Here is a 24,203-nt window from a genome sequence, read left to right on the forward strand (position 1 = left end):
GTGTCTGCGTGGGTTTCCTCCCACAATCCAAAGATGTGCAGGTGAGGGTGAATTGGCCACGCTAAATTGCCCATAGTGTTCGGGGATGTGTAGGCTAGGTGCATTAGTCACGGATAAATATAGAGTATGGAAATGTGTTGCTGGAAAAGCGCAGCAGGTCTGGCAGCATCTAGGGAACAGGAGAATCGACGTTTCGGGCATTAGCCCTTCTTCAGGAATGAGGAAAGTTGGTCCAGCAGGCTAAGATAAAAGATCCTCCCTACCTTTTATCTTAGCCTGCTGGACCAACTTTCCTCATTCCTGAAGAAGGGCTAATGCCCGAAACGTCGATTCTCCTGTTCCCTAGATGCTGCCTGACCTGCTGCGCTTTTCCAGCAACACATTTCCATCTATAAATACTGGTGACAGTTACATGGTGCTGGTCTGAGAGTGTGAGGTGCAGGGACATGATTTCTCATGTGATTGGCCAATCTGTAAGCTTGAAAGGTGAATGGCAATACTTCACCATGAAACTGACACTAAAGAGTTATTGTTCACTCTGTGACTTAACTGACCAATAGAAGATGTGGCCACCAATGCACACCGTCAGGCTAACTTGCTTCGAGAAATGGACCTCATTCAGGGCTGCTATATTAATATCTAGACTGGCTAGCTCAAAGACCACAAGAGCTTTCCTCAAAGTTTTTTTTTGCTGGCTACCCATAGCAGTATTTATTAATGTTTGTGGAAAAAATCTGTTTTGAGATGCCTCCAAATGAGGATGTGTTTTCATTTGGTTTTGTGAAAGGACGTCTTGATGCATGAACTATGGACCACGGGATAGTACATAAAAATAATACTTTTTTGTATTTCTTAAAGTATACTATGCTTTGTGGCACGGTGGCTCAGTGGTTAGCTCTGCTGTCTCACAGCACCGGGAACCCGGGTCTGATTCTAGCCTCGGGCAACTGTCTGTTTGCACATTCCTCCCGTTTATGTGTGGGTTTTCTCTGGGTGCTCCGGTTTCCTCCCACAAACCAAAGATGTGCAGGTCAGGTGAATTAGCCATGTTAAATTGCCCATAATGTTAGGTGCATTAGTCAGATGGAAATTGGTCTGGGTGGGTTACTCTTCAGAGGGTCACTGTGGACTTGTTGAGCTGAAGGGCCTGTTTCCACATTGTAAGGAATCTAATCTAATCTTTGCACTGTGAATAAAATGCCAAAATAATTAACATAATTACCTTTTGACTCAAAGAAGTACATGTTATGTTAAATTATGACACATGTAGTTTCAAGAAGTGTTATGCTCAAGGGAAATGCTTGGAATGTACAAAACCGTAATAAATCTATGTTCCTCGACAGTATTCTCAGTAGGTTACAGAATGCTATGATATTTCTTCAAATTTGTCCAGGATTTTTCTAACGCTTTGATTCTAATTCACACATTTTTGTCTCATTTATGGTTTGATCCATTTTGATACTCCAGTTGTATGCTGTCTGTATTCTTCTTTTACTTTTGTTATCGTCTGTGTTTGATTAAAAATGGGCCACATCATTCATCTGCATTTAACTCCCTTACTCCCCAGTAGCTTACTACTATTGCAAAATTTCCACTCATTGAATCATTTCAGTCTATCCCTTCTCATGGTGTGGGGCACCGGTGTTGGACTGGGGTGGACAAAGTTTAAAAATCTCATAATGCCAGGTTATAGTCCAGCAGGTTTCTTTGGAAGTACAAGCTTTCGGAGTGCTGCCCCTTGATGAAGGAGCAGCGCTCCAAAAGCTTGTATTTCCAAATAAACCTGTTTGACTAGAACCTGGTGTTGTGTGATTTTTAACTTTATCCCTTCTTAGCTTACTTTTTCCATTGCTTGGTTCCTTTTTCCTTGGAATGGATCTTCCTATTGGCTCTCCTCGCCTATCTAACCCAGCTTTATCATTGTTCAGTAGAAATATTTTCTCTTTCCTCCCTGATTACAATCCTCTGGCTTATTGACTAGTTTTGCAATCCGTAGCCAGGAGGGAAATTGCTGCTTGGTGTTCATAATCTATTTTCCTTCTGTCTTGATTTCTGTATGCTTTTCTTAGCCTTTCGCCTCCCTGACATGTGCTTTGTTGCTCCCTTAGTTAAAGTTTTCACATTTTCCATTTTTCTGCCTGCATTCATTATGTTACATGGGATGCTCATTATTTTATCTGCAGGGTCCTGAAGACTGTGTGACCTATGTTGATTTCTGATCATATTGCATACCATTTCCTATCTCCACTGAATTTATGCTTCTATTGCTATTTCTGACTCCTCCACTGGCCCATCCCCCATTCTGTCACTGAAACTTATTTTTGCTGAGTCTATGAGCCATTGATGAGATCAACCTATATATCTGCAAAGAGAAACTTCTAGATGACTAATCAGTGGTGATTTGACTAGTCAGTTCATTTTGTTGCATCATCTTCACCTTGTGAATGGTCTAATTCCTAGCCTGATTTGGGCGCTGGTTAGCAGGGACTAGGTTTGATCCCAGCCTTGGGTGATTGTCTGTTTGGAGTTGGCATGTTCTCCCTGTTTGTGTAGGTTTCTGCCAGATGTTCCAATTTCCACCTACAGTCAACAATGTGCAGGTTAGAGGAATTGGCCATGCTAAGTTGCCCCATGGTATCAAGGGATGTGTAGGCTAGATGGGTTATCCATGGTAAATGTGGAGTTACAGGAATAGGGTGGGGTTCTTGGTCTGGGTGGGATGATCTTCAGAGAGTTTGTGCAGACTTGATGGGCTGACTGGCCTCTATCCACTTTGTAGGGATTGTATGATTTGTTGGTCTGAAATCTATCAGTTAATTCAATGTAACTGATAAATTTAAAGGGAATGAAACAGCTGTGATCTCTAACCAGAACCTGGGGTGTATGGCTGTTTTATTGATTGGATAGATTTTCATCTTTAATTCTTTGTTATTAACAGGAAGATAGTTTATCTTCAACCACCTTATTTCCATTGTTTGGGGATTCTAGAACTAGGGGTCATAGTTTGAGAATTAGGGTCAGACTGTTCAGGAGAGATGTTTCGAAGCACTTCTATAACACAAAATGTGGTAGATGTTTGATATGCTGTTCTTCAGAGGGCAGTGGATGCTAGATTGGATGTAAGGTATTAAGGGATTAGGTCGCAGATTAGTCGGGATCTCATTGAATGGTGGAACAGGCTTGAGGGGCTGAATGGCTGCTCATGTACCTATGTTTCTAATTTGACAAGGTTCTGCTACTTCATTAAATGTATTCAAGACACAGTTGGATAGGTTTTTGCATGGCAGAGGAATTAAGGGTCTAATGCAGTTAGGAAGAGCAGGGACGATGGATAGATCAGCAATGATCTTAACCAATGGCGGAACAAGTTAATGGGTCAAATGCTTCTATTACTGTGGAACTATGAACTGATATCTGAAAAAAGTTTGCATTCTGCACATCTATTTTGTCTCAGCACTCTTCTATTAAGTACATAATTACTTTCATTTTCTCCCTCATTTATTTTGTGTTTAAGTAGTGCTTTTCATGACCTTGATATATCCTAAAGTACTTTACAGTTGGTCAAGTGCTTTTGAAGTGTCACCATCTTTATAATAACTCAATGTAACATCCACATTGCACAAAGCAAGGTCTTACAAACAAGGGGATAAATGATCTGATCATTGCTTTTAATGATGTTAATGATGCTGATTGGACTAAAATATTAGTTATGAATTAAAATTGATGAATTATGAAATTAATCTTCCATAGAATGTCAACTTTTCGAATCTATCTTTTTCACCACTTCCTAAAAGTTTTCTCCTGAATTTCTTTTTGGATTTATTATTGACTAACTTGTATTAATTAGCCCTACTTTTGAAGTCCAAGCTTTTGAATACAGGTGGATAAATCTTCCTTCCCCTATTGAATTCTTTTTGTGATTTTTATGTTCATATATTTTAATTTGTTTTCCAGGTCTCAGGAATAATCCAAGGGAAGATTATTTGGATTTCTGATGTTGGTCGACTGAATCTCGTACTGGAGTTGTATTTAAACTACTAACCAGCCATGATTTCAAACAGGGACGATAGTCATGTCGAAGAAACTAGTTCATCTTCAGATGCACGCAAGCTTGCTCATGTTATAAGTTCAAATATCCAGAAGATTGCACAATATTGTAAGTTATACAGTGTTTACCTTTCTACTAAACTAATTATTTGTTTTCAAAAAGAAACTCTAACATATGGACCTGGCAAGAATGAAGAAACAATATATTTTAAGATTTATCGGTGGTTGGCAATGCAATACCTAAATATTGCTGAAAAGAGAGACATATTGGCAAAGGTTTTTGTCTCGTGCTTATGAGGACAAATGCAAAATATCAAATTTTAAATGATCACTTAATTATAAGTAGTTAGAAGTGCTGGTTGGTTGGCAGGTTTTAGAGAAAATGTTGGGTTGGAAAAGGGCTTGTACTTGGGTCAAAGGTGAATGAAAACAACATAAGCAATACTACCTGCTTTGTTTTTCCAGTGCATGCATGTCTGAGGGCTGTGTGCAGACATGACTTCTATCATTGGAAATCCGTGCATCAGCACGCTGATTGGCATGTGCAGAGCCTCACTCAGCAGCTGCTCAATTTAGAGGGAACTTTGAATACAAGAATTAGGAATAGATGTAGGCCATTCAACTCTTTCAGCCTGCTCTGCCATTCATTAAGATCGTGGCTGATCTGCTTATGGCCTCAACTCCTTCCTGCTCCTCCTCCATAACCCTGGACTCCCTTGTTGATCAAAGTTCTGTCTAAAACCATCTTGACCATATTCAGTGAAACGACCTTCGCTCCTGTGTGGGGACAAAAATTCTACAAAGTAACAACCCTCTTGGGGTGACAAAAATCCTTATTTCAGTCTTAAATCAGACACCTCTATAGGGTTAATTTGTGTTCCTAGTCTAGACTCTCCTACAATGGAAAACATCCACTTGTTTGAGGTGAGATTTGACAGAAGTGTGCAAGATTGACTGCTGGACAAATTTTGGTAAGACTATTCCCATTAGCAGACCGTACAAGGACCAGAGGATCCGTTTAAGATTTTGGGCAAAAGATACAGGAGAAATGTGAGAAAGTATTTATGCTCGAGAATCTGGAACACTCCGCTCAAACTTTGACCATCCTTGTAGAGCTATCAGTTATTTCAGGAGGAAAGCGGATGGTGACTTGAAGGAAATAAGTTTTCATGGATTACGGAATTTGAGCAGTGAGTGGATTGCTCCTCTGAGAACCTACAACAATACGATGGATTGAAAACCCCCTCCCTTTGTGCCTTAAATTTTAAGTCACTTTATTGCTGCAACAGCACAGCAGGTCAGGCAGCATGCAGGGCACAGGAGATTCGACGTTTCGGGCACAGGCCCTTCTTCAGGAATCAGGCCCTTCCTGAAGAAGGGCCTGTGCCCGGAACGTCGAATCTCCTGTTCCCTGGATGCTGCCTGACCTGCTGTGCTGTTCCAGCAATAAAGTTTCAACTTTGCTCCTCTGAGAACCTACAACAATACGATGGATTGAAAACCCCCTCCCTTTGTGCCTTAAATTACTCTGCAACAGTTTTTTGAGGGCTCTGAACTCTGAAGTTTACACTCCTGATTTGCAGTCTAAGATAGTTAAGTTCATTGGTATTAGCAAGCTGATGGGGACTGAATTTGGGAGGTAGTCAAAAAAACCAGGTCTACAATTTTTACCACTAGGGTAACCCACTAGGGATTTATTGACACAAATGTTCGAATAGACTCTGAATTGTAATTATGCCAGTTCAAAGGTATTCCAGTACAATTTGTATTTATATATTGCCTTTAGTGTTCTAAAACATTTTCAGAATCAAAGTGGGGACCAAGTTAAAGAAACAGGCATAAGTCGAGGCAGTCAAAAGCCTGGTTAAATGATCGGTATTAAGGAGGGTCTTAAGAATAAAGAAATGTTTGTTTTTGATTTATTCATGGAGTAAGGGCATCTCTGACTAGGCCAACATTTATTGCCTGTCCCAAATTACACAGAGGACAGTTAAGAGTCAACCACATTGCTGTGGGTCTGCGATCACAGGAAGGCCACACTAGGTAAGCGAGGCAGTTTCCTTCCCCATCTGCTGTGGCAGGATTTGAAGCTGGGTCCTCGGAACATATCCTGGGTTTCTGAATTAACAGTCCAGCAATAAATATTTACTTTGATTATGCCATGATGTGTAGATTTAAGACGGAGAGGATGGTGTGTGTATGGAATGAGCTGCCAGAGGAAGTGGTGGAGGCTGGTACAATTGCAACATTTAAAGGGCATTGGATGGGTACATGAATAGGAAGGGTTTAGCAGTATATGGGTCAAATGCTGGCAAATGCGACTAGATTAATTTAGGATATCTGGTCGGCATGGACGAGTTGGACCAAAGGGTCTGTTTCCATGCTGTACATCTGACTCTGCCTCTGACTGACTCTAACAATCCCATTAGGCCATCACCTTCTCTAATGATGTGATGGGATATCAGGAGCAGATTACAAACTTTAAGGTATAGGGACTCAAAAGCACTGCCATTCCAGTGTAATAAGTAATTTGGTTGAAAATGCCTTGCACATAGTACATGTGATGACTACTGTATTTGACAATGCTATACTATTTGAATATAACTTGTTTATTATCATTCATCAAGTGACTATCAATTCCTTTGCGTTAACTATAGAAATTTTAGTTTTCCACCTTTTGGTTTCATATTGGTTGGGCATGTACAGTAACTTGTACAAGCTAATTAAATGTGCACTATAGTGCCACTAGCCCAGTATAGGGAGCTAAACCATGGCTCAGTGGTTAGCACTGCTGACTCACAGCAAGTGCTGTGTTCAGAGTCCTGTGTTCAGTTCCACCTTCGAATGACTATCTGTGTGGAGTTTGCACATTTCTCCCATGTCTGCATAACTTTCCTCCCACAGTCCAAAGATGCGCAGGTTAAGCGGATTGGCCGTGCTAACTTGCCCATAGTGTCCAGGGATGTGCAGGGTAGGTGGAAGAGCCATGGAAAAAATGAGGTTACAGGGATAGGGTAGAGGGCTGGATGTGATGCTGTTTGGGGGGTCAGTGTGGACTCAATGAGCTGAATGGCCTAGATCCACACTGGAGAGATTCTATGATAGTACATTTGTTGGATTATCTTTTTCTTAACTCACTGATCCTTCTGGTCTGTATACAACTGTGACCAAAGGTTGTCAATGACGTGCACTTGAGTCTCTGCAAATGCTTATAAAACTATTAAATGATGAAAAAGAATGGATTCGAAGTCTTTACACTCTTCTTGTCTCATTGACCAACCTTATCATTTAATGATCAACTTTGAGTTGGTGTGAAGTGCAAAACTGACAGTATAATAATGAGATTGACAATTTGATGGAGCACTTTAACTGGATAAATACAAGATCACATGTAATTAGATTGTACAAGTTACTGAAACTGACCAGGTACATAAACAAAAGTAATGCCTTGTTTAAGGTGTATACATGAGAAAAATAATTTTTATGTGAGACGATAATTTACTGATTTAACATCCCAAATTATGAAAACAAATTGGGTAAAACTGACAATTTGTGGCAGTAGAACGGAATAATACAGATGACATTGTAATTTTTAAAAAAAACTGGTTCACTCATCTTCATCAGAGAAGGGATCTGAGCTTCTATTTTGTCAAGCAAACATTCATAAGACTCTAGTCCCACATGTGCAGTTAACATTAACCTAACTAGGAGTGGGCTTGTGGCCAAGCCAGGAAGAGCATTATTAAAACTGTGTATGCATTGCATACTCCATGGAAAGTTAAAAATGACACTAACAAACTACAATTTGGAGGTGCTGGTTTTGAACTGGGGTGTACAAAGTTAAAAATCTCACAACACCAGGTTATTGTCCAACAGATTTATTTGGAATCACTAACTTTTGGAGTGCCACTCCTTCATCAGGTGGTTGTGGTGTATATACTCCAGAACCACCTGATGAAAAAGCAGCGCTCTGAAAGCTAGTGCTCCCAAATAAACCTGTTGGACTATAGCCTGGTGTTGTGATTTTTTTTTAACTAACAAACTACAGTAGTTCTCCATACTGTATATTTTTGCTTACACCACCAGAGGGTAGCAATGGTATAAGTTGATTTGCAACTGCTATTACAAATGCCACAAGGAGAATGAAATTTCAGAGATTCTAAAGTTTGCATTCTGAGAGAAAGATATGTTAATAATTGCAGTTTGAAATCCTTTGGTTAGCCGTCATTATCATATTGTATCAGCCCAGCCTTCTGCCTCCACACACATCAGCTTTATCATTGTGATTGATGAGGTCAGTAGTATTACAGGACATACAAATCAGGAGTAGGCATAGGCCATTCATCCCCTCCAGCCAGCTGTGTCATTAAACAAGATCATGGCCGTAACTACAAATGATTGTAACTACAAACCCACATTCTTGCTTAACTCAGGTAACCTTTCATCTCCTTGGTCAAGATAAATCTATTCACTTCTGCCTAAAAATATTCAAGGGCTTTGCTTCCACCAACTTTTCAGGAAGAGAGTCCTGTAAATTCGTGACCATCGAAGAAAAGGAAAATTCACCTAATTTCTAAATGGTGATCTCTAATTTTTAATTAATGACAATTAGCTTTGGATTTTTGCATAAGAGGAAACCTCCTCCCCATATCTCCCCTGTCAAGCGCCACTATTGATTTTGTTTGTTGAATTGCCACTTACTCTTCTAAACTCTAGTGGACACAAACCTAGCCTGTCTAATTTTTCCTCAGAAGAAAATCTGACCATCCCAGAGAATGGCTAGTGAGGTTTCTCTGACTTGCCTGCAAACATTTACATCTTTCTTTAAATAACGTAGCCAATACTGTGCATGTACTCTAGATTCTGTCCTATATAACTGAACCATAATTTTCCTCCTCTTGTATTCCATTCACCCTGTGATAGTCTTTCCTAATTTCCAACTGTGCCGGTATATTAATCTTTTGCAATTCATGCACAGTACACTTCCTGCACCTCAGAATCCATACTCTCTCACCATTTAGATAATATTGTTCTTTTATCATTTTTCCTGCCAAATGGACAATTTCATGTTTACTCACATTATACTTCATTTGCCAGATCTTTGCCTGCTCATTTAACCTATCAATATCTTTATGTATCATTGTCCTTTCCTATTTATCTTTGTAATATTAGCAAATCTGGAAATCATGCTTTCTGTCCCTTCAACTCAGTTTTTTATATAAATTGTAAACAGTCGAGTACCCAGCCCTGAGCCTTTTGGCACACCACTCATCACATGCCTAAAAAAGACTCATTTACACTTATACTCTACTTCTTAGTATCCAGCCAATCTCCTATCGTGCCAGTGTGCTGCTTCTTTCACCATGAGATTTTATTTTATTTTTTGCAGTGATCTTAATGTGGAAGCTTATCTACATTCCTCTGGAAGTCTAAGCACAGCGCATCTACCAGTTGGTCCCTCATCTAGGTTGATTTAAACTGTCAATGATTTGTTTTTTGCTTTGCCATTTTATATACATGCACAGAAGTTAAAATGCACTTGTGCAAACATGACTAAAATCAAAGGAGGTATAATGGTGTTGATAACTCGTGTTAACATTTGTTAATAGTACAATTTTCTATAATCTGAATTCTCATTATATTGGACAATATTGCCTTAAATAAGTAGTTGGAATTGTATCTGGTGACCATCCTATGCAAGAGTGGAAGTTTAGAATATTAAAATAGCTGGCTGTTGCAAGCTTTCTTAATTAGAACCTCCTACAATGAAAGTAGGTGTTCATTAAGCAATTGAAGAAATGTAGGGCAATGGGTTTTGGAGATTGTGTGTGTCCAGGTATGTGAATGTGTATAATTTTACTGTCCAACTGGAGAAACTCTTGTTTTAGAGTTTGCTTTGCTCATAGTTTACAGGAACTTCTGATCAGTGCTGATACTAATCTGATGTCCTGTCAGCCAGTGATTACACAAATGTTTTCTGGTGTCAAAAAAAAACTCCTTTTTCAGGAAAGGAAGCAAACTGAGCTGGAATTGAAATAATTGGCTTCCAGGCTACAATGTGTGGTCAAAAACATGATGATCTCACGCTGAAATTGATAATCTGACACTGAATTGGATCAATTTACAGTATTTGCAACTTGACTGTCGCTATAGTTTAGTCAACTTGGAATTTTAATGAAACTTGAAAGGTGAATCTCCCCCACTCAGTAGACCTGCTAATGACTGTCACTGTTTGTCTGTAGTTCTTGGTGCATCCTCTAAGATTAGTTGTTCATTCAAGGCTATCATTTGCTGAAAATTGTTAATTTTGTCTTTAATTATCTTAATATTCAGTAACGTTTTCACTTCAGCTGCAGAAATCCAAAATACTTTGGGCTACTTCGGTAAACCTGAGGATAATCTAGAACTTCGACACCAGCTGTGAGTATAATTTATGGATGGAAAATCTAGATTACTCTTTTGGGGCAATGAAAATTAAGCAATCAGAAAGATATGCTCATAAATGAACTCATTAATTTGGGAATGTTTGAAAAGGTGTTCCCTTTGTTTGCTGGTTTGATAACACAAAGGCGTGAATGCAGGATGAGTAAAGTAAGGAAGACAGTGAGAACATAAAATAATTTTTCAAAAACAGGAAACTGAGAATCTGTGACAGGTATGAAGAGGAAGTGGACCAATCTTTGAAAAAAAGGTGGAAAGCATAATAAAGTGGATGCTCAAGAACACACTATGAAGTGTCAGCCAGAACAGAATGATGGTCATTGGCTTCCTTTCTGTGCCACAATGCACAATGATGATGTTCAAAGAGGAAATATAGGTGTACATCAGGAAGGTGAAGGTGAGATAGAAGGTAGATTAGTAATGGTCTTACTGATTTATGGTGAAGGTCCAAGTAATCCGCATTTATTTTGTATTTTCTTAGCTGTTTATTAAATTGGGTTTGGTCTTAACTTTCTTCTTAAAGTGAATTTGTTTCCAGATTGTGGCTTTGTAGACATGCAGTCATGTTTTCGAGCTTTTAATTTGCCATAGTCCTTATCAGATCATAAGGCAGCAATCTTGTTAGAGATGTCTGGTGGTTTAACCTGAGAGCCCCTATGTTTCAGGTGAGCAGAGAGCTGGAGGAGGAGATCCTTCATGTCAGCCTTAGCTGGTGTGGAAAATGAACTGACGCAGTTGACATCCCTCTGTTTCACAAACCAGACAGCAGATAAGCAAGGTGCCAATGGGATGAAAGTTTTATAACTGTTGCTGCCACGGGGGACTAAGTATTTAACCGTTCTAAGGGAACTGAAAGCAGACCTGATAGTCCCTAAATCCAAGGGTTTTAAAAGACATGGCAACAGAGGTAGTCTGCAGGGTTACTCAGTGCTTCATGACTGCCTCATAGTGCCAGGGACAAAGGGATTGTCTGTGTGGAGTTTCACCCCTTGTATGTGGGTTTTCTCCAGGTGCTCTTGATTTCTTCACATTCCAAAGATGTGCAAGTTAGGTGGATTTGGCCATTCTGAATTGCCCATAGTGCCCAGGGATGTGTAGGCTAAGTGGATTAGCCATGGGAAATTAAGGGTTACAGGGACAAAGTAGGGGAATATCTCTGAGTGGGATGCTCTTCTGAAGGGTCGGTATGGATTCATAAGGCCTACTGGCCTGCTACCACACTATAGGGATTCCAGGATTCTTTGATTGTGGACATGATTTGATGAAGGAGTGACACTCCGAAAACTAGTGCGCTTCCAATTAAACCTGTTGGACTATAACCTGGTGTTGCATGATAGTGGAGGCATTGGTCACAATATTCCAGACTCCAGGAGGGTTTCAGCCGACTGGAAAACCCGCACTATGATATCCTGTTTAAGACTGAAGGGAGACATACTGGAAAATTGTAGGCCTGTTGGCCTAACATCAGTCATTGGGAAAATGCTAAAGTCTGTTATTTTGGAAGAAACAGCAAACATTTAGGAAAGCTTAACACATTGTGAGTCAGCGTGGTTTTGTAAAAGGACAGTCACATTTGACAAATCTATTCCGGTTCTTTTGAAGATATAACAAGCAGAGTTGATCAAGGGGATCCTGCAAATGTAGTGTTTTAGGATTTCTAGAAGGCATTTGATAGGGTGCCACACAAAAGGTACTAGCACAAACTAGGAGCCCACAGTCCTGGGGTAATGTATTAGGATAGATTAGATAAAGTCCCTCTAGTCCCAGAGGATCATCAGACTGCTTCATTATTAAAGAACGCTGACTGGCGATGAGTTAAACCTGTGGGTCATTATGCCTCAAGTGAGGGGTGTGATTGAGAAGACGGGATCTTCATGGTAGCCACAGCTGGTGAAAGCCACCTTATCAACCTTGTCCCTCACTTGAGGAATGGGGACTCTAAGGCTATGCTCACTGCCAATTATATTTCTTTTGAATGAGAGAGCAACCTGTAGTCCTCTGGGTTTATGGCAACTTTTATTAGGATAAATTGAGAATTGGTTACCACAGACAGCAGTGAGTCAGGATATAAAAGGTCTTTTTCAGGCTGAAAAGACTTACCAAGTGGAGCGTCACAAGGATCAATCCTCGACCTTCAATTCTTGGAGGGGACAGAGTGTAATGTATCCAGATTTGCTGCTGATATAGAAATAGATGAGGGCATTTTGTGACAAGGATACAAGGAATCTGCTGGGGATGTACGTTGAGTGAATGGGCAAAAAGGTGGCAGAAGGAATTTAGTGTAATAAAGTTTGAGGTGATGCACTTAGATAGGAAGAATCAAAAGTCAGATGATAATTTATTTGGAGAGTGACTCCCAAAACAAAGTGCAGCACAGACATGTTCTTATGAATGAAATGTAAAAGTAAGCATGCTGGTGCTCTGAATTATTAAGAAAGTAATGGAATTTTGGCCTTTATTGCGAGGAGTTTATATTTCTACACGCAGAAGATTTGTTAGAACTATATTGGTATTTGTGAAGCTTTACCTGGAGTACTGTCTCTAGTTTTGGTCCCCACATTTAAGAGAGGGTATACTGGTATTGAAGGCAGTTCAAAAGTGATTCAGTAGTATAATTCTTGGGATGAAGGTGCTAACCTATCAAGAATTGCTGAATAGGTTTATTTGGCCTTTATTCTTTAGAGTTTAGAAGAATGAAGGATGACTTTGTTGAAAGATGTAAGGTTTTGAGGAGACTTGATGGGGTAGATGTTGAGATGATGTTTCCACTAGTGAGGGAGTATCGAAATAGGAGCATCAGATACAGTGTAGGATACACTCATGTAAAACTGAGAAACAAAGGAATTTCTTCTCCCAGAAGATAGTGAATGTCTGCAATTCTCCACCCCAGAGAGATGTGAAGAAAGTGAAAGTATTTAAAGAGGCAGTAGATATATTTTTGCACTATATTGAGGTGATGAGGGCTATGAGCAGTTGATGCAAGAGGAGGTGAGGCCTGGGGAAGATCTTGAAGAGATGAATAGCATACTCCTTTCAGTTCATATCATCTTCCATATCCTAACTCTCATCAATTTTTCATCACTGATTCTTTTATACATTCATAAAACAGAAGATGCTTTAGCATGATTCGTGACATTGTAACTTTGGTTTCTTCTACTAGAGCAGGCTTTCCTTTCATTATTAAAATCTGGATGGACATTGAAGGCTGTATGATCAGTGGTATTGTACTTCAGGTGACTGTTGCTTAGCTTGATCATTAGCTGGGATCATAACAATGCATACATAATGTTATTACTGGATGAATCAGATCCGAGTCTGCCTTGACGAATCATATTTTCTTTTGGTTTTTGTTTTGTTTTAACAATTTGGTCTTTCACTGAATGCAAGCATGCAATGCTGCAGATTTGGTTCTAACAATGTGCAAAAGTAATGAAACTAAAATAAACCAAATTATTCACATATAATTTGCAAGATTTTTGAAATGTATTGATAAAATAGAATCCTATCTCTCCCAATATCATTATTCTGTAGTGGTTGAGTCATATAGAAAGTTCTGTTCTCTCTCGCTCTCATCTATAGGTTTGACTCAACTTTTTCTTTTAATCCCTAGTCTTGAGAGTTTTTCGAGCTTCTTCATCGATTAGTTACACAACTTAGCTTAGACTGCCTCAACATCAAATAGCCATTCTGGGTTCTAAACAAATACTTATCGTCTGGATGTATTACATTAAAGCACTTACATTGAGGGTGAATCTATTTCCTAACAGTCCTGTACTAACTCCGTTTTCTAGGAGAAACTTCTGTATGTCTAACCTAAACCAAGACACCTGCGAACTGAATCCCCGGGCAAAAAAAAATCTCGATCTTTATAAAACTGAAAGTAATCTTTGATGTTTACTGATCTGTTTGTAAAACTCGTCTAATGCAAACAAATTTTCATTACAACTTTTATGCTTCTGCTTTGTAATTTATTTCCTAGCTCCCTACGTTCTGCCTTGAAGACTCGATCCCTCTTTCTATATTTTTGGTACTGACATGGACCTCAACCTCTGGGTATTCTCCCTCCCCTTCAGGATGTCCTGCAGCTGCTCAGTGGCATCCTTGACTCTGACACCAGGATGGCAACAAACTATCCCGGTGTTATGCCTGCTTCTACAGAAACGTCTGTCGGTTTTCCTTATGATTAAACCTGCTATCACTCTTGCCTTGCACATTTTTTACTTCCCTCTTGCGCAGCTGAGCTAATCCTGATGCCACAGATTTAAGGAAAAAGTGACCATAGCATGATAAAATTCTTCATTGTGATATAAACTAAAGTTGTTCAATCCAAAACCGGGGTACTGAATCAAAGCAAAGGAAATTATGAATGTTTGAGGGCTGAGTTCCTGCAATAAACTGAGTAATCTCATTATAAGGCTTGACAGTAGACATGCAATGGTTATTTTTTATGGAATTGATGCATGCAGTCCAGCAGTTATGTACTCATTGTGAGCAAAAAAACACAAGAGGAAGACTGGCCCAAATGTAGTTAACAAAAGAAGTTAAGGATGCTCTTAGATTTTTCTATGGACCTAAGTAAAAGTTGCTCAAGAAAGGAGCAAGCCTAATGACTGGGAGCAGTTAGAATTTAGCAAATAAGGATCAAGAATTTGATTAAGAAGGGAAAATAGAGTATGAGCATAAACTGTAAGAACAACTGTAAGTATGTAGAAAGAAGAATATCAGTGAAAACAAATACAGTCTCCTCACCATCTGAAATGTGATAATTGATATTGGAGAGCAAGGAAATTACAGAACAATTAAACAACTACTTTAGTTCTGCTTCATTGAAGAATACGCACGAACTTTACAGATGTGCTATAGAAGCAAGGGTTTTTTGGGGAAGTGGAATTAAAGGAAATTAGTTTAAGTTTTAAAAAAAATTGGAAAAATTAATGGGACTGAAATTTGATAAATCCCCAGGAGCCTGATAAACTATCTCTAGGGATTTAAATTGGATGAATGCGGAAATAGTGGATACATTTGTTGTCAACTTTCAAATGTTGCAGATTCTTGAACAGTCCTAACTGATTGAATCCAACTCCACTGTTTAAAAAATGGAGGGACACGGGCAACTGGCAGTTTCAAAATGGTTAATCTAATGTCAGTAGAAGAGAGAATGCTGGAGACTATTATCAAGGATGTAATAAAAGGACTCTTGTTTCAAACAACAATTGTACAATATCCTCTTATACAATTTCCCTGTCGTAAGTCTTTGGCAAACTTAATGGAATTTTTCTGAGTCGTAACTAGTAGAATAAATGAGGGAGAACAGTGGATGTTTTATATCTGGATTTTCAAAAAGCTTCTGATAAAGCACCACAAAAGTCAGTAAGTGAAATCAAAATACATGGGAGTGGTGGTAATGCACTGACATGCATTGAAAATTGATCAGCAGACAGGAAAGGGAGTAGGAATAAATGGTTTCTTTCAGGAAGTGGAAAGTGGTGATAAGTGGATACTGCAGAGATCAGTATTTGCGTCCCAACTATTCACTATTATATGTAAAAACAATTTGTTTGAGATACTGATGTATGAAATATATGGATAAGTTAATTGAGTGGCCTACTTCTGTTCCTACTTCCTATGTTTCTGTATGACTGTGGGAATGTATCCCCTTTACAATAGCTATTCTACTTAGTTTGCCTACTCCCACTTGAGCTGGGATGGAGGAGCTAAATGTCAAAAGCAGAAGTGAGAGTGGTTGCCTTTATCACCACCTATGCTAACTTAAACTCTGGGGAAAAGTCTCCAGTTGCTGAAGTTGTACCTGATGCACAGGAGGAATGTTGTTAGAGATCCTTGACATGTCTGCAGGAGCTTTTTACAATGGGCTGTTTAGTTCTCTTGTTAACTAATTCATCAATGACATTGTTTTGTTTTGGTCTATAATGAAGCTGTTCTCTGATCTCATTTAGCTTGGCTTAGTTCACAGTACTTCTGCCAGTGAAGCTTATGTTAAGATCTGAAGGCCTTTAACAAGGAGGTTTGGGCTGAAATGTGGCTAGTGACAGTTAACATTCCTGAAGAAGGGTTCATGCCCGAAACGTTGATTCTCCTGTTCCTTGGATGCTGCCTGACCTGCTGCGCTTTTCCAGCAACACATTTTTCAGCTCTGATCTCCAGCATCTGCAGTCCTCACTTTCTCCTAGTGACAGTTAAGCTGTATATTGCTTGTCAATGTCCAGCTGAACCCCAATATTCAGTGGTCAAGTGTGGTGCCTTTCTGGAGAGTATGGTTTCCTTCATTGCCACCTCTATTTCTGAATTTATTATCCAACGTCTGCATCATCATGCTATGTGATTGAAGGATGCTTTGGAGTAACTTAATAATGTTATATTAAAAGTACCCATTAACTCTGTGCCTTATAACAACAAGAAAGGCAAAAGCAGCAATATCAGGAACACTTTCACCTCTAAGGCTCATGCTGATAATTTGACTTGGATGTAAACTGCTGTTATTTTAACATCGCTGGGAAAGAATCTCAGACTTTCATACCTAATTGTATCATGAACAGCACCAAAATTGTAGAGGTTGGGGAAGGCCCCACAGCCGAGCTACAGATGAACACTAAATGTAGCTTTTCCAACATTCTGAAATCTTGAAAACAAATTAAAAATTACTATTTGTATAAACTTGATTATGCAATGCAGCTTTATAACTAAATGTACAAACAATGTGAATGTTGGTGTCAAGTACCTTGAGCCAGTTTTGATATTCCTGCCAGGAGCTGCTTGTTGCCTGTGATTGCTACTGATTGTTTTACATTATTGATTATACATTGAATGTTTCTTTTCTAATCTTAGTCAGCAGAAGCAGCAGTTAGTAAACCACCTTGCTAAAGAAACTGAGAAGAATTTAAGGGAACTTGGATTAATAAAATCTTTAACTGACCAGGTAAGGGTTTTTTTTGTCACCCCATCATATCCAAATCATCAATCCAGTGTATCACTGTATTGATCATTATTGAAAACATCTTTCCTAGCTATTAAACAAAAGTCTCGGCACTGCAGCTATTCACTCAATATACTAATGAGCATTTATATCAAAACATTTCTGTTTTATTAATTTGACTTCAATATTTGTAAGTAAAATCATTTTAGAAGGAGTTTTAAAACATTTAAACATTTAAAATCAAACTAAGGTTTACAAATAAAATCAAACCTTCGTAAAAAAGACTTCAAATCCATTTTCCCCATAATTTGTGGATGTGGCTGTTGTCTTGGAGCAGTTTACATTGCTATTACTAACTAATTTGATGTTGAAAGTATAATTTTCTTGTAAACCACACTTTTTACAATATCAAATATATTGTTTGTGACCGTTATTACTGTTTTGAAATGTATCTTAATTTTTAATTTTTTTTCTCAGAGGCAGAGGAAGATAATGAAAGATCGTTTAGTAGCAGAATTCACTACAGCACTAACAAATTTTCAAAGAATCCAACGAGAAGCTGCACAAAAAGAAAAAGAATTTGTAGCAAGAGTACGTGCTGGCTCGCGTCTGTCGGTAAGTATTCGGTATTTATTGCCAGCACTTGAGGACAAAGGACTCTGCTTGATCGACACCTCTTCCACCAACTTGAATATTCACTCCTTTCATCATTAACCCGCAGTGTCATGACCCACCATATGCAACACTCACTGCATCAACTTGCCAAATCCCTTTTCAAATATCTGAGCTCTACTGTCAAGAAGGAAATGTCACCGCATTCACATTCCTTTTTAAGCCACTTATTGTCAGTCCTTGACTGGCTCTGGATCAAAATCTTGGAACTCCCTTGCTAACAGCACTGTGGATGTGCCTACATAAGAAAAAGAAATTTGATTTTCGTTTTAACTTCTCTACAGTTCATTCTTCTTCTTGATCATTCAGAAATCAAAACAACAGTTAAGTTGTCAACTTGAAGTAGTATTTAATTCATTATGACAAGACAGAAAATAGCTCAACTCAACTGGAAATGCTTGTTGTACATTGCTGAAATTTTACAAATCATTTAGCTCCATTTTATCATTTGCTATGTATTTGCCAACTCATTCAAATTCGCCCATTTGAGTGAGTGGGCAAATACATAGCAAATAAAGAATAATGTGGACAAATGAGTTTATTGACTTTTGTGGTTTTCAACACGTCTCTCAATTTGTTAAATAATTTGCAGCAGGCTAATGTTATTTCTAAGCTTATGTTCTGGTAGATCTCATGGATTTTTCTTGCACATTTCACATTTCTAATCAGATCTCACTTGGCTGTTGAGCTTCCCACACCCATTGGTAATTACCTCATCATCCTTGTAAGTGTACATGCTTTGCATTTAATTGAACATAAATAAAGTTCTTCAGTAAGTTATTATCAATTCACCCAATGGATTAACCTTTTTAATCAGAGTTTTCTCTGCAAGCGATATTTGTAAGCTCTGTAATTACCTTGTATGCTAAAATCCATTATAAAAGATTTAATAGCAGAGGAGCTGGAAAACAGTGACAGGATTGGAATGGAATTAGTGTACTGATGTGGGTAGAGTAAAAGTTAGCAGTTAGGAAACAAGGCATAGGAATAAATGGGCCATTTTCTGAGTGGCAGCCAGTGACTAGTACCGCAGGGATTATTACTTGGACCTCAGCTATTCACACTGTATAATCAAGGCTTATTATGCTTGGAGTTCCCTAAAGGGTTTTTTTATTTATATACTTTACATGAGGGAGCTAAATGTAATATCTTCAAGTCTGCAGATAACATACTTTGGTGGGAGGGCAAACATGGGGTTTCAGTGTGATTTTGAGAAGTTGAGTGAGTGGACAAATACATTGTAAATAAAGAATAATGTGGACAAATGTGAGGATATTGACTTTGGTAGCAACAACAGGAAGGCAGATTATCTGCATGATAGATTGGGGGAAAAGAGAGGTGCAACATGACCTAGGTATGTTTGTACACCAGTTGCTGAAAGTAAGCAGGCAGGTGAAGAAGGCAAAAATGGTATGTTGACCTTGATAATGAGAGGATTTGAGTACGGAAGCAGAGATGTTTTACTGCAATTGTAGAGGGCCTTGTTGAGAGCACTTTTGGAGTATTGTATGCAATGTTTGATCATCTTACCTGAGGGAAGATGTTCTGTCTATGGAGGTAATGCAACAAAGGTTGATCAGACTGATTTCTAGGATGGCAGGACTGACATATGAAATGAGACTACATTAGTTTGGACTATGTCATTGGAGCTTAAAAGAATGAGGGGCGAAGATTCTCTTAGGAACCTTTTACATTCTAACAGAAGTAGACAAAGTGAATACAGCAAGAACGTTCCTGATGACCGACAGTCAAGCATCAGGGGTCACAGTCTAAGGATACAGAGGAGACCATTTAAGACTGAGATGAGGAGATGTTTCTTCACTGAGTGGTGAGCCTGTGGAATTCTGTCTCAGAAAGGCATGTTTCAGTAAGATAGTTCCTGGGGCTAAAAGGATCAGTGGACATTGGGAGAAGCCATGAACCAATTAGAGTTGGATGATTAGCCGTGATTGGCAGAGCAGGTTCAAAGGGCTGAATGGTTTACTCCTCCTATTGTTTTCCAGCTACGTCTTAAAATAAAATCACTTCCTGGTACAGAATTACTTACAAACAACACTAAAATTCAGTTTTTGTTTTATTTCTGACCAGTGATAATGTTGTTTTGTTGCTGACTTACCTTGCTTTTCTATTGGCCATGAAGCCAAACTTCAGTTGGCTCTGGCCTAGAAACCAATTCTTTCTCCCTTTCTAGTTTCTGCTCCATCACTTTCTGATTCCCCTGTACAGGTATTGTGTCCTATTGAATTGAAGCCATTTCCAACGAATTGCTATGATTGGCCAACTTCCTTTCCGAGCAGTACAGATAGCTGGAGTGTTAAATAGTTCGCTCTGCATACATTTGATTTTCATACCTTTCCATATTGCAATCAGCTAGACTACCAATTTGTGTAGATACTAATGTCATTGAGGAATTATGGGGTAGTATGGGAAATGGTGTTGAGGTAATTATTAGCCATGGAGCAAATTCAATTGACTGAATAGCGTACTCCTGCTCCTATGTTTCTATGTTCCTATTTTCTTCCCCTTTTTATCAAAGCACATATTTAACTGTGTCCTTGCAAATTACTGACCAATGGTCCCTATAAACCATATAGCATCCTGCAAGTCCCTTAAATTATAATGCATGCACCAATAGAAAAAAAATCCTTTCTAGAACAACGTTCACTTTGATAAATTACGAGTGCACTGCCAAAAATGGCAACTTTGCTACTGATCCATCTTCAATTCCTGGTTCTTGTTCAGCATATCAAATATGTAATCACTTCCCATAGTTGTACCTATCTTTCACTCGACTCCCTGCTCGAATCTTAAGTGTGTTTTCAGCAAAGCACCGAAACAGGCTGAACCAAAGTTAGTCTTTTTGACAGTTGTGCTTTTTGCTTGCTAGTCAATTTCAGCCTTTGACATGTTCACTTTACCAACCTCAATTAATGCCTGACTTCTGCTGTCCAGTCCTCACTTGATTTTACTCTTATCATACAATATACAACAATAGATTCATTACCCTTGCAACTCCCCAAAATTTGATTCTTGGACACCCTCAAACCTCCAACCAAACTTCTTGTGTGTCTGCATAGTGCCACTCAGCAATGTTTGGGCTCAATTTTCAAAGGTACACTGGCAATGCTCCTAATCCATCACCTCTTTTGACCCTTCTGCAATCTCTAGATTTGACATTAAAACTAACCTTGAAATGTTTCTGCAGTGACAGATAAATGAGAATGTGAATTTAGTTTTAGTTTTGAGATACCATTTACTTAATTTGAAGTTCAAGTTAACCAACAAAAATATACTGTACACCAAAATCATAACCTGACATCTACTTAATTGAGTTTCCCCAATGTTAATGTAAGCAGTTTCATCAATATTTCTGTAACTAGAATCTTGTTAATATGATTTGGTGCCAAACAAGTACAAGAAAACGCTGAACAAACTCAAAGTTAACATTAAATCCAAAAAAGACTCCTCTTCAGAGATTGCTTCGGTTTTGAAGTTGAGTCACATCGGAATCAACGTTAACTCTGCTTCTTTTTCCACAGATGCTGCCAGAGCTGTTGTATTTTCCAGCATTTTTTGTATTTGTTTCAGATTTGCAGCATTTTCAGTATTTTAATTTTAAAAACAGTGCTGCCTACGGCGGATAGTTGGGCAGCAGGTGAATATTAAAACTTACCTTGGTTTCTCAGCTACTCTTCTCCATTCTCCTGACTGGATCTGATAGCCCTGCCCCCGTAGGTTGATGAGAAAGTTTTGAGAACTGGAGTCAACGTTTTTGAATGGATACATTCTAATTCACAGCTGTGTATCATGTGATCTGAATGAGAACCAAACATTCCAGTTCTCACTAATTCAGCACAAATTAAAATTATGAAATAAAATTGAATTCGGTGGTAATCTGTTTTGTTTAAATACTTTCATAAACTGTATGCCCTGCTGCTTGCTGAAATGGATCTTGCTCTGTCCCTGCTCCAGTCCCCCCAGGTGAATATGTCTCTCCTCCTATTAGCAGGGCAGTTGCTTTCCTCTCCAACTTTCCCTGCTGCTGCCATTCCCTATTTCTTGAACAGTAGCAGTATGAAAGTAAGCCGTTAGGCTCTGCCTGTTCCTTGAGCTTCAAAAATACACACACATTCAGCTCATGATTTCAGACAGCAGGAGGCAGAGAGGGGAATGTCATAAAAAAGCATGTAATATAGGGCTGGCAGCTGGGAATTATTGTACGAAGTTAGTAGGATTTCCCACATCAGATGCCAAGTATTTGTATTTTATTCCAGTTAGCCTTATTAAATTTATTCATTCTCTAGTGTGGATGGAGGTAGTTTTTAAAATTCATTTATGGGATAGAAGTGTTGCCAGCAAAGCTAACATTTATTGCCAATCTCTCTCATTTTCCCAAAGAATGTTATGGTATCCTACCTCTTGAACCATAGCAGTGCTTGGGCTATAGGGGCACCAACAGTACTGTTAAGTCGAGAGCGTCAGAATCTTGAATAGTGATATAATTACAAATCACGTGTGTGAGACTTGGAGGGACGCTGTCATTCTTCTAATTGGTAAAGTTTGTTAGCTTGGAAGATACTTTTGAAGGAGGTTTTCTGAGTTGCTGCTGTTCATCTTGGACATGGAGCACACTTCTGGCACTGTGTGTTGGTTGTCAGTCGAGTGAGATGCTGTGTCCTTGATGGTTTCAAATTGCTCGAGTGTTGTTGGAGTTGCATGCATCCAGGCAAATGGAGAATTTTCCAACACATTCTTAACTTGTTGTTTTTCGATAGTGGAAGGCTTTGGTGATTCAGGTGTTTTTACTTGTTACCAAGTTTTTAAATACTGATCTGCTCTTGTTGCCACTCTTTTATGTGGCTAGTTCAGTTAGTTTCTGGTCAGTGGTAATCCACAGGATGTTGATTGTCAGGGATTCAGTGATGGTAATGCCATTGAATGTAGCGGATGCTGAAGATGATTAGATCCAGGAGACTGTCTTGATGAACTCCTGCAGAGATGTCTTGGCGCTGAGGTGACTGACCTCCAACAATTACAGCCATCTTCCTTTGTGATTGGTATGACTCCAATCCTCAATTCCCATCAATTATAGTTTTGCATGGACTCCGTGATGCCACATTTAGCTGAATGCAGTCACTATTGCCTTACCTCTGAAGTTTAGCTCTTTTGAGCATGTTCAGACCAAGGATGTAATAAGGTCAGCAGCTGTCAGCCCTGGCTGAAACTAAATTGAGTGTCAATGAGCAGGTTATTGCTTTGGAGTGCTGCTTGATGGCGCTATCAACAGTCTCTGGCATCAGTTTGCAGATGAACTGAGCAGACTGAAGGCACTATAATTGACTTAGTTGGGTTTGACCTATATTTTTGTGGGTAAGCTATACTTGGACAATTTATGATCAGGTAGCTACCAGTCTTGTGGCTGTACTGGAATCCTTTCCCCTCAACTCTGAATTGAGTTAAACCAGTCAAGATACCAAAACTAAGAATTTGTCAACAATGTTTCAGAAATCTATCTTGAACAGGAACACTGAAATCATTTGTTTTATTAATTGAGAAATTGAGTTATTTTTGCAATTGGTTAATATAACCTTTACCAAGTGCATTTTTGTATGTTAAAGTGCTAGAACTTAATTTCCTTTAATTAGGGATTAGATTAGAATAGATTAGATAACTTTGTGGAAACAGGCCCTTCGGCGATGTGTGACAATGAAGTCAAAGATAGCCATCCCTCTTCTCAGGTAGCTCAATTTTTGGTTGAAAATAATTCTACTGAGACTTGGTGCAAAACCTAGGTTTTGGGAGAATCGTGATCAATGGTTAGGATAGGCTCCATAACAAATCCTTATGGCAAGTTTAACATAGTAAAACATCTTTAGTTTCTTCATTGTAATATTATTGCAAAGAACTTTTTTGCTCAAGTACATAAGGAGATAGTCGGGCTGATGAGCAAAAATTTGACCAAAGAATGTTTTCAAGGAGATGAAGGAGGACTTTGCATTCATGTACTGGACAGATGAAGGCAGAGTCCCACTGGGGAAGCATTGAAAGTTGGACTGCTGGAATAGACAGAATGCATTGTCAGCCATATCTTTGTCTACAGATACTATTT

General features: G+C 38.8%; 1 protein-coding gene across 5 annotated transcripts in view; it reads left to right on the forward strand.

Annotated features, from left to right (window-relative positions):
- Positions 1-24,203, forward strand: part of LOC122544180 (syntaxin-7-like) — a 60,585-nt gene that overhangs the window by 14,163 nt on the left and 22,219 nt on the right. For all 5 annotated transcript variants that reach the window (XM_043683221.1, XM_043683230.1, XM_043683239.1 and 2 more), the window contains exons 2-5: positions 3,955-4,156; positions 10,398-10,467; positions 17,335-17,425; positions 17,900-18,037. In XM_043683221.1, coding sequence (XP_043539156.1) covers positions 4,048-4,156; positions 10,398-10,467; positions 17,335-17,425; positions 17,900-18,037 — 408 coding nt within the window. In that variant the 5' untranslated portion in view covers positions 3,955-4,047. The remainder of the gene's footprint in view (positions 1-3,954; positions 4,157-10,397; positions 10,468-17,334; positions 17,426-17,899; positions 18,038-24,203) is intronic.

The sequence above is a fragment of the Chiloscyllium plagiosum genome, chromosome 3 (genome assembly GCF_004010195.1).
Source record: "Chiloscyllium plagiosum isolate BGI_BamShark_2017 chromosome 3, ASM401019v2, whole genome shotgun sequence".
Taxonomy (NCBI): domain Eukaryota; kingdom Metazoa; phylum Chordata; class Chondrichthyes; order Orectolobiformes; family Hemiscylliidae; genus Chiloscyllium; species Chiloscyllium plagiosum.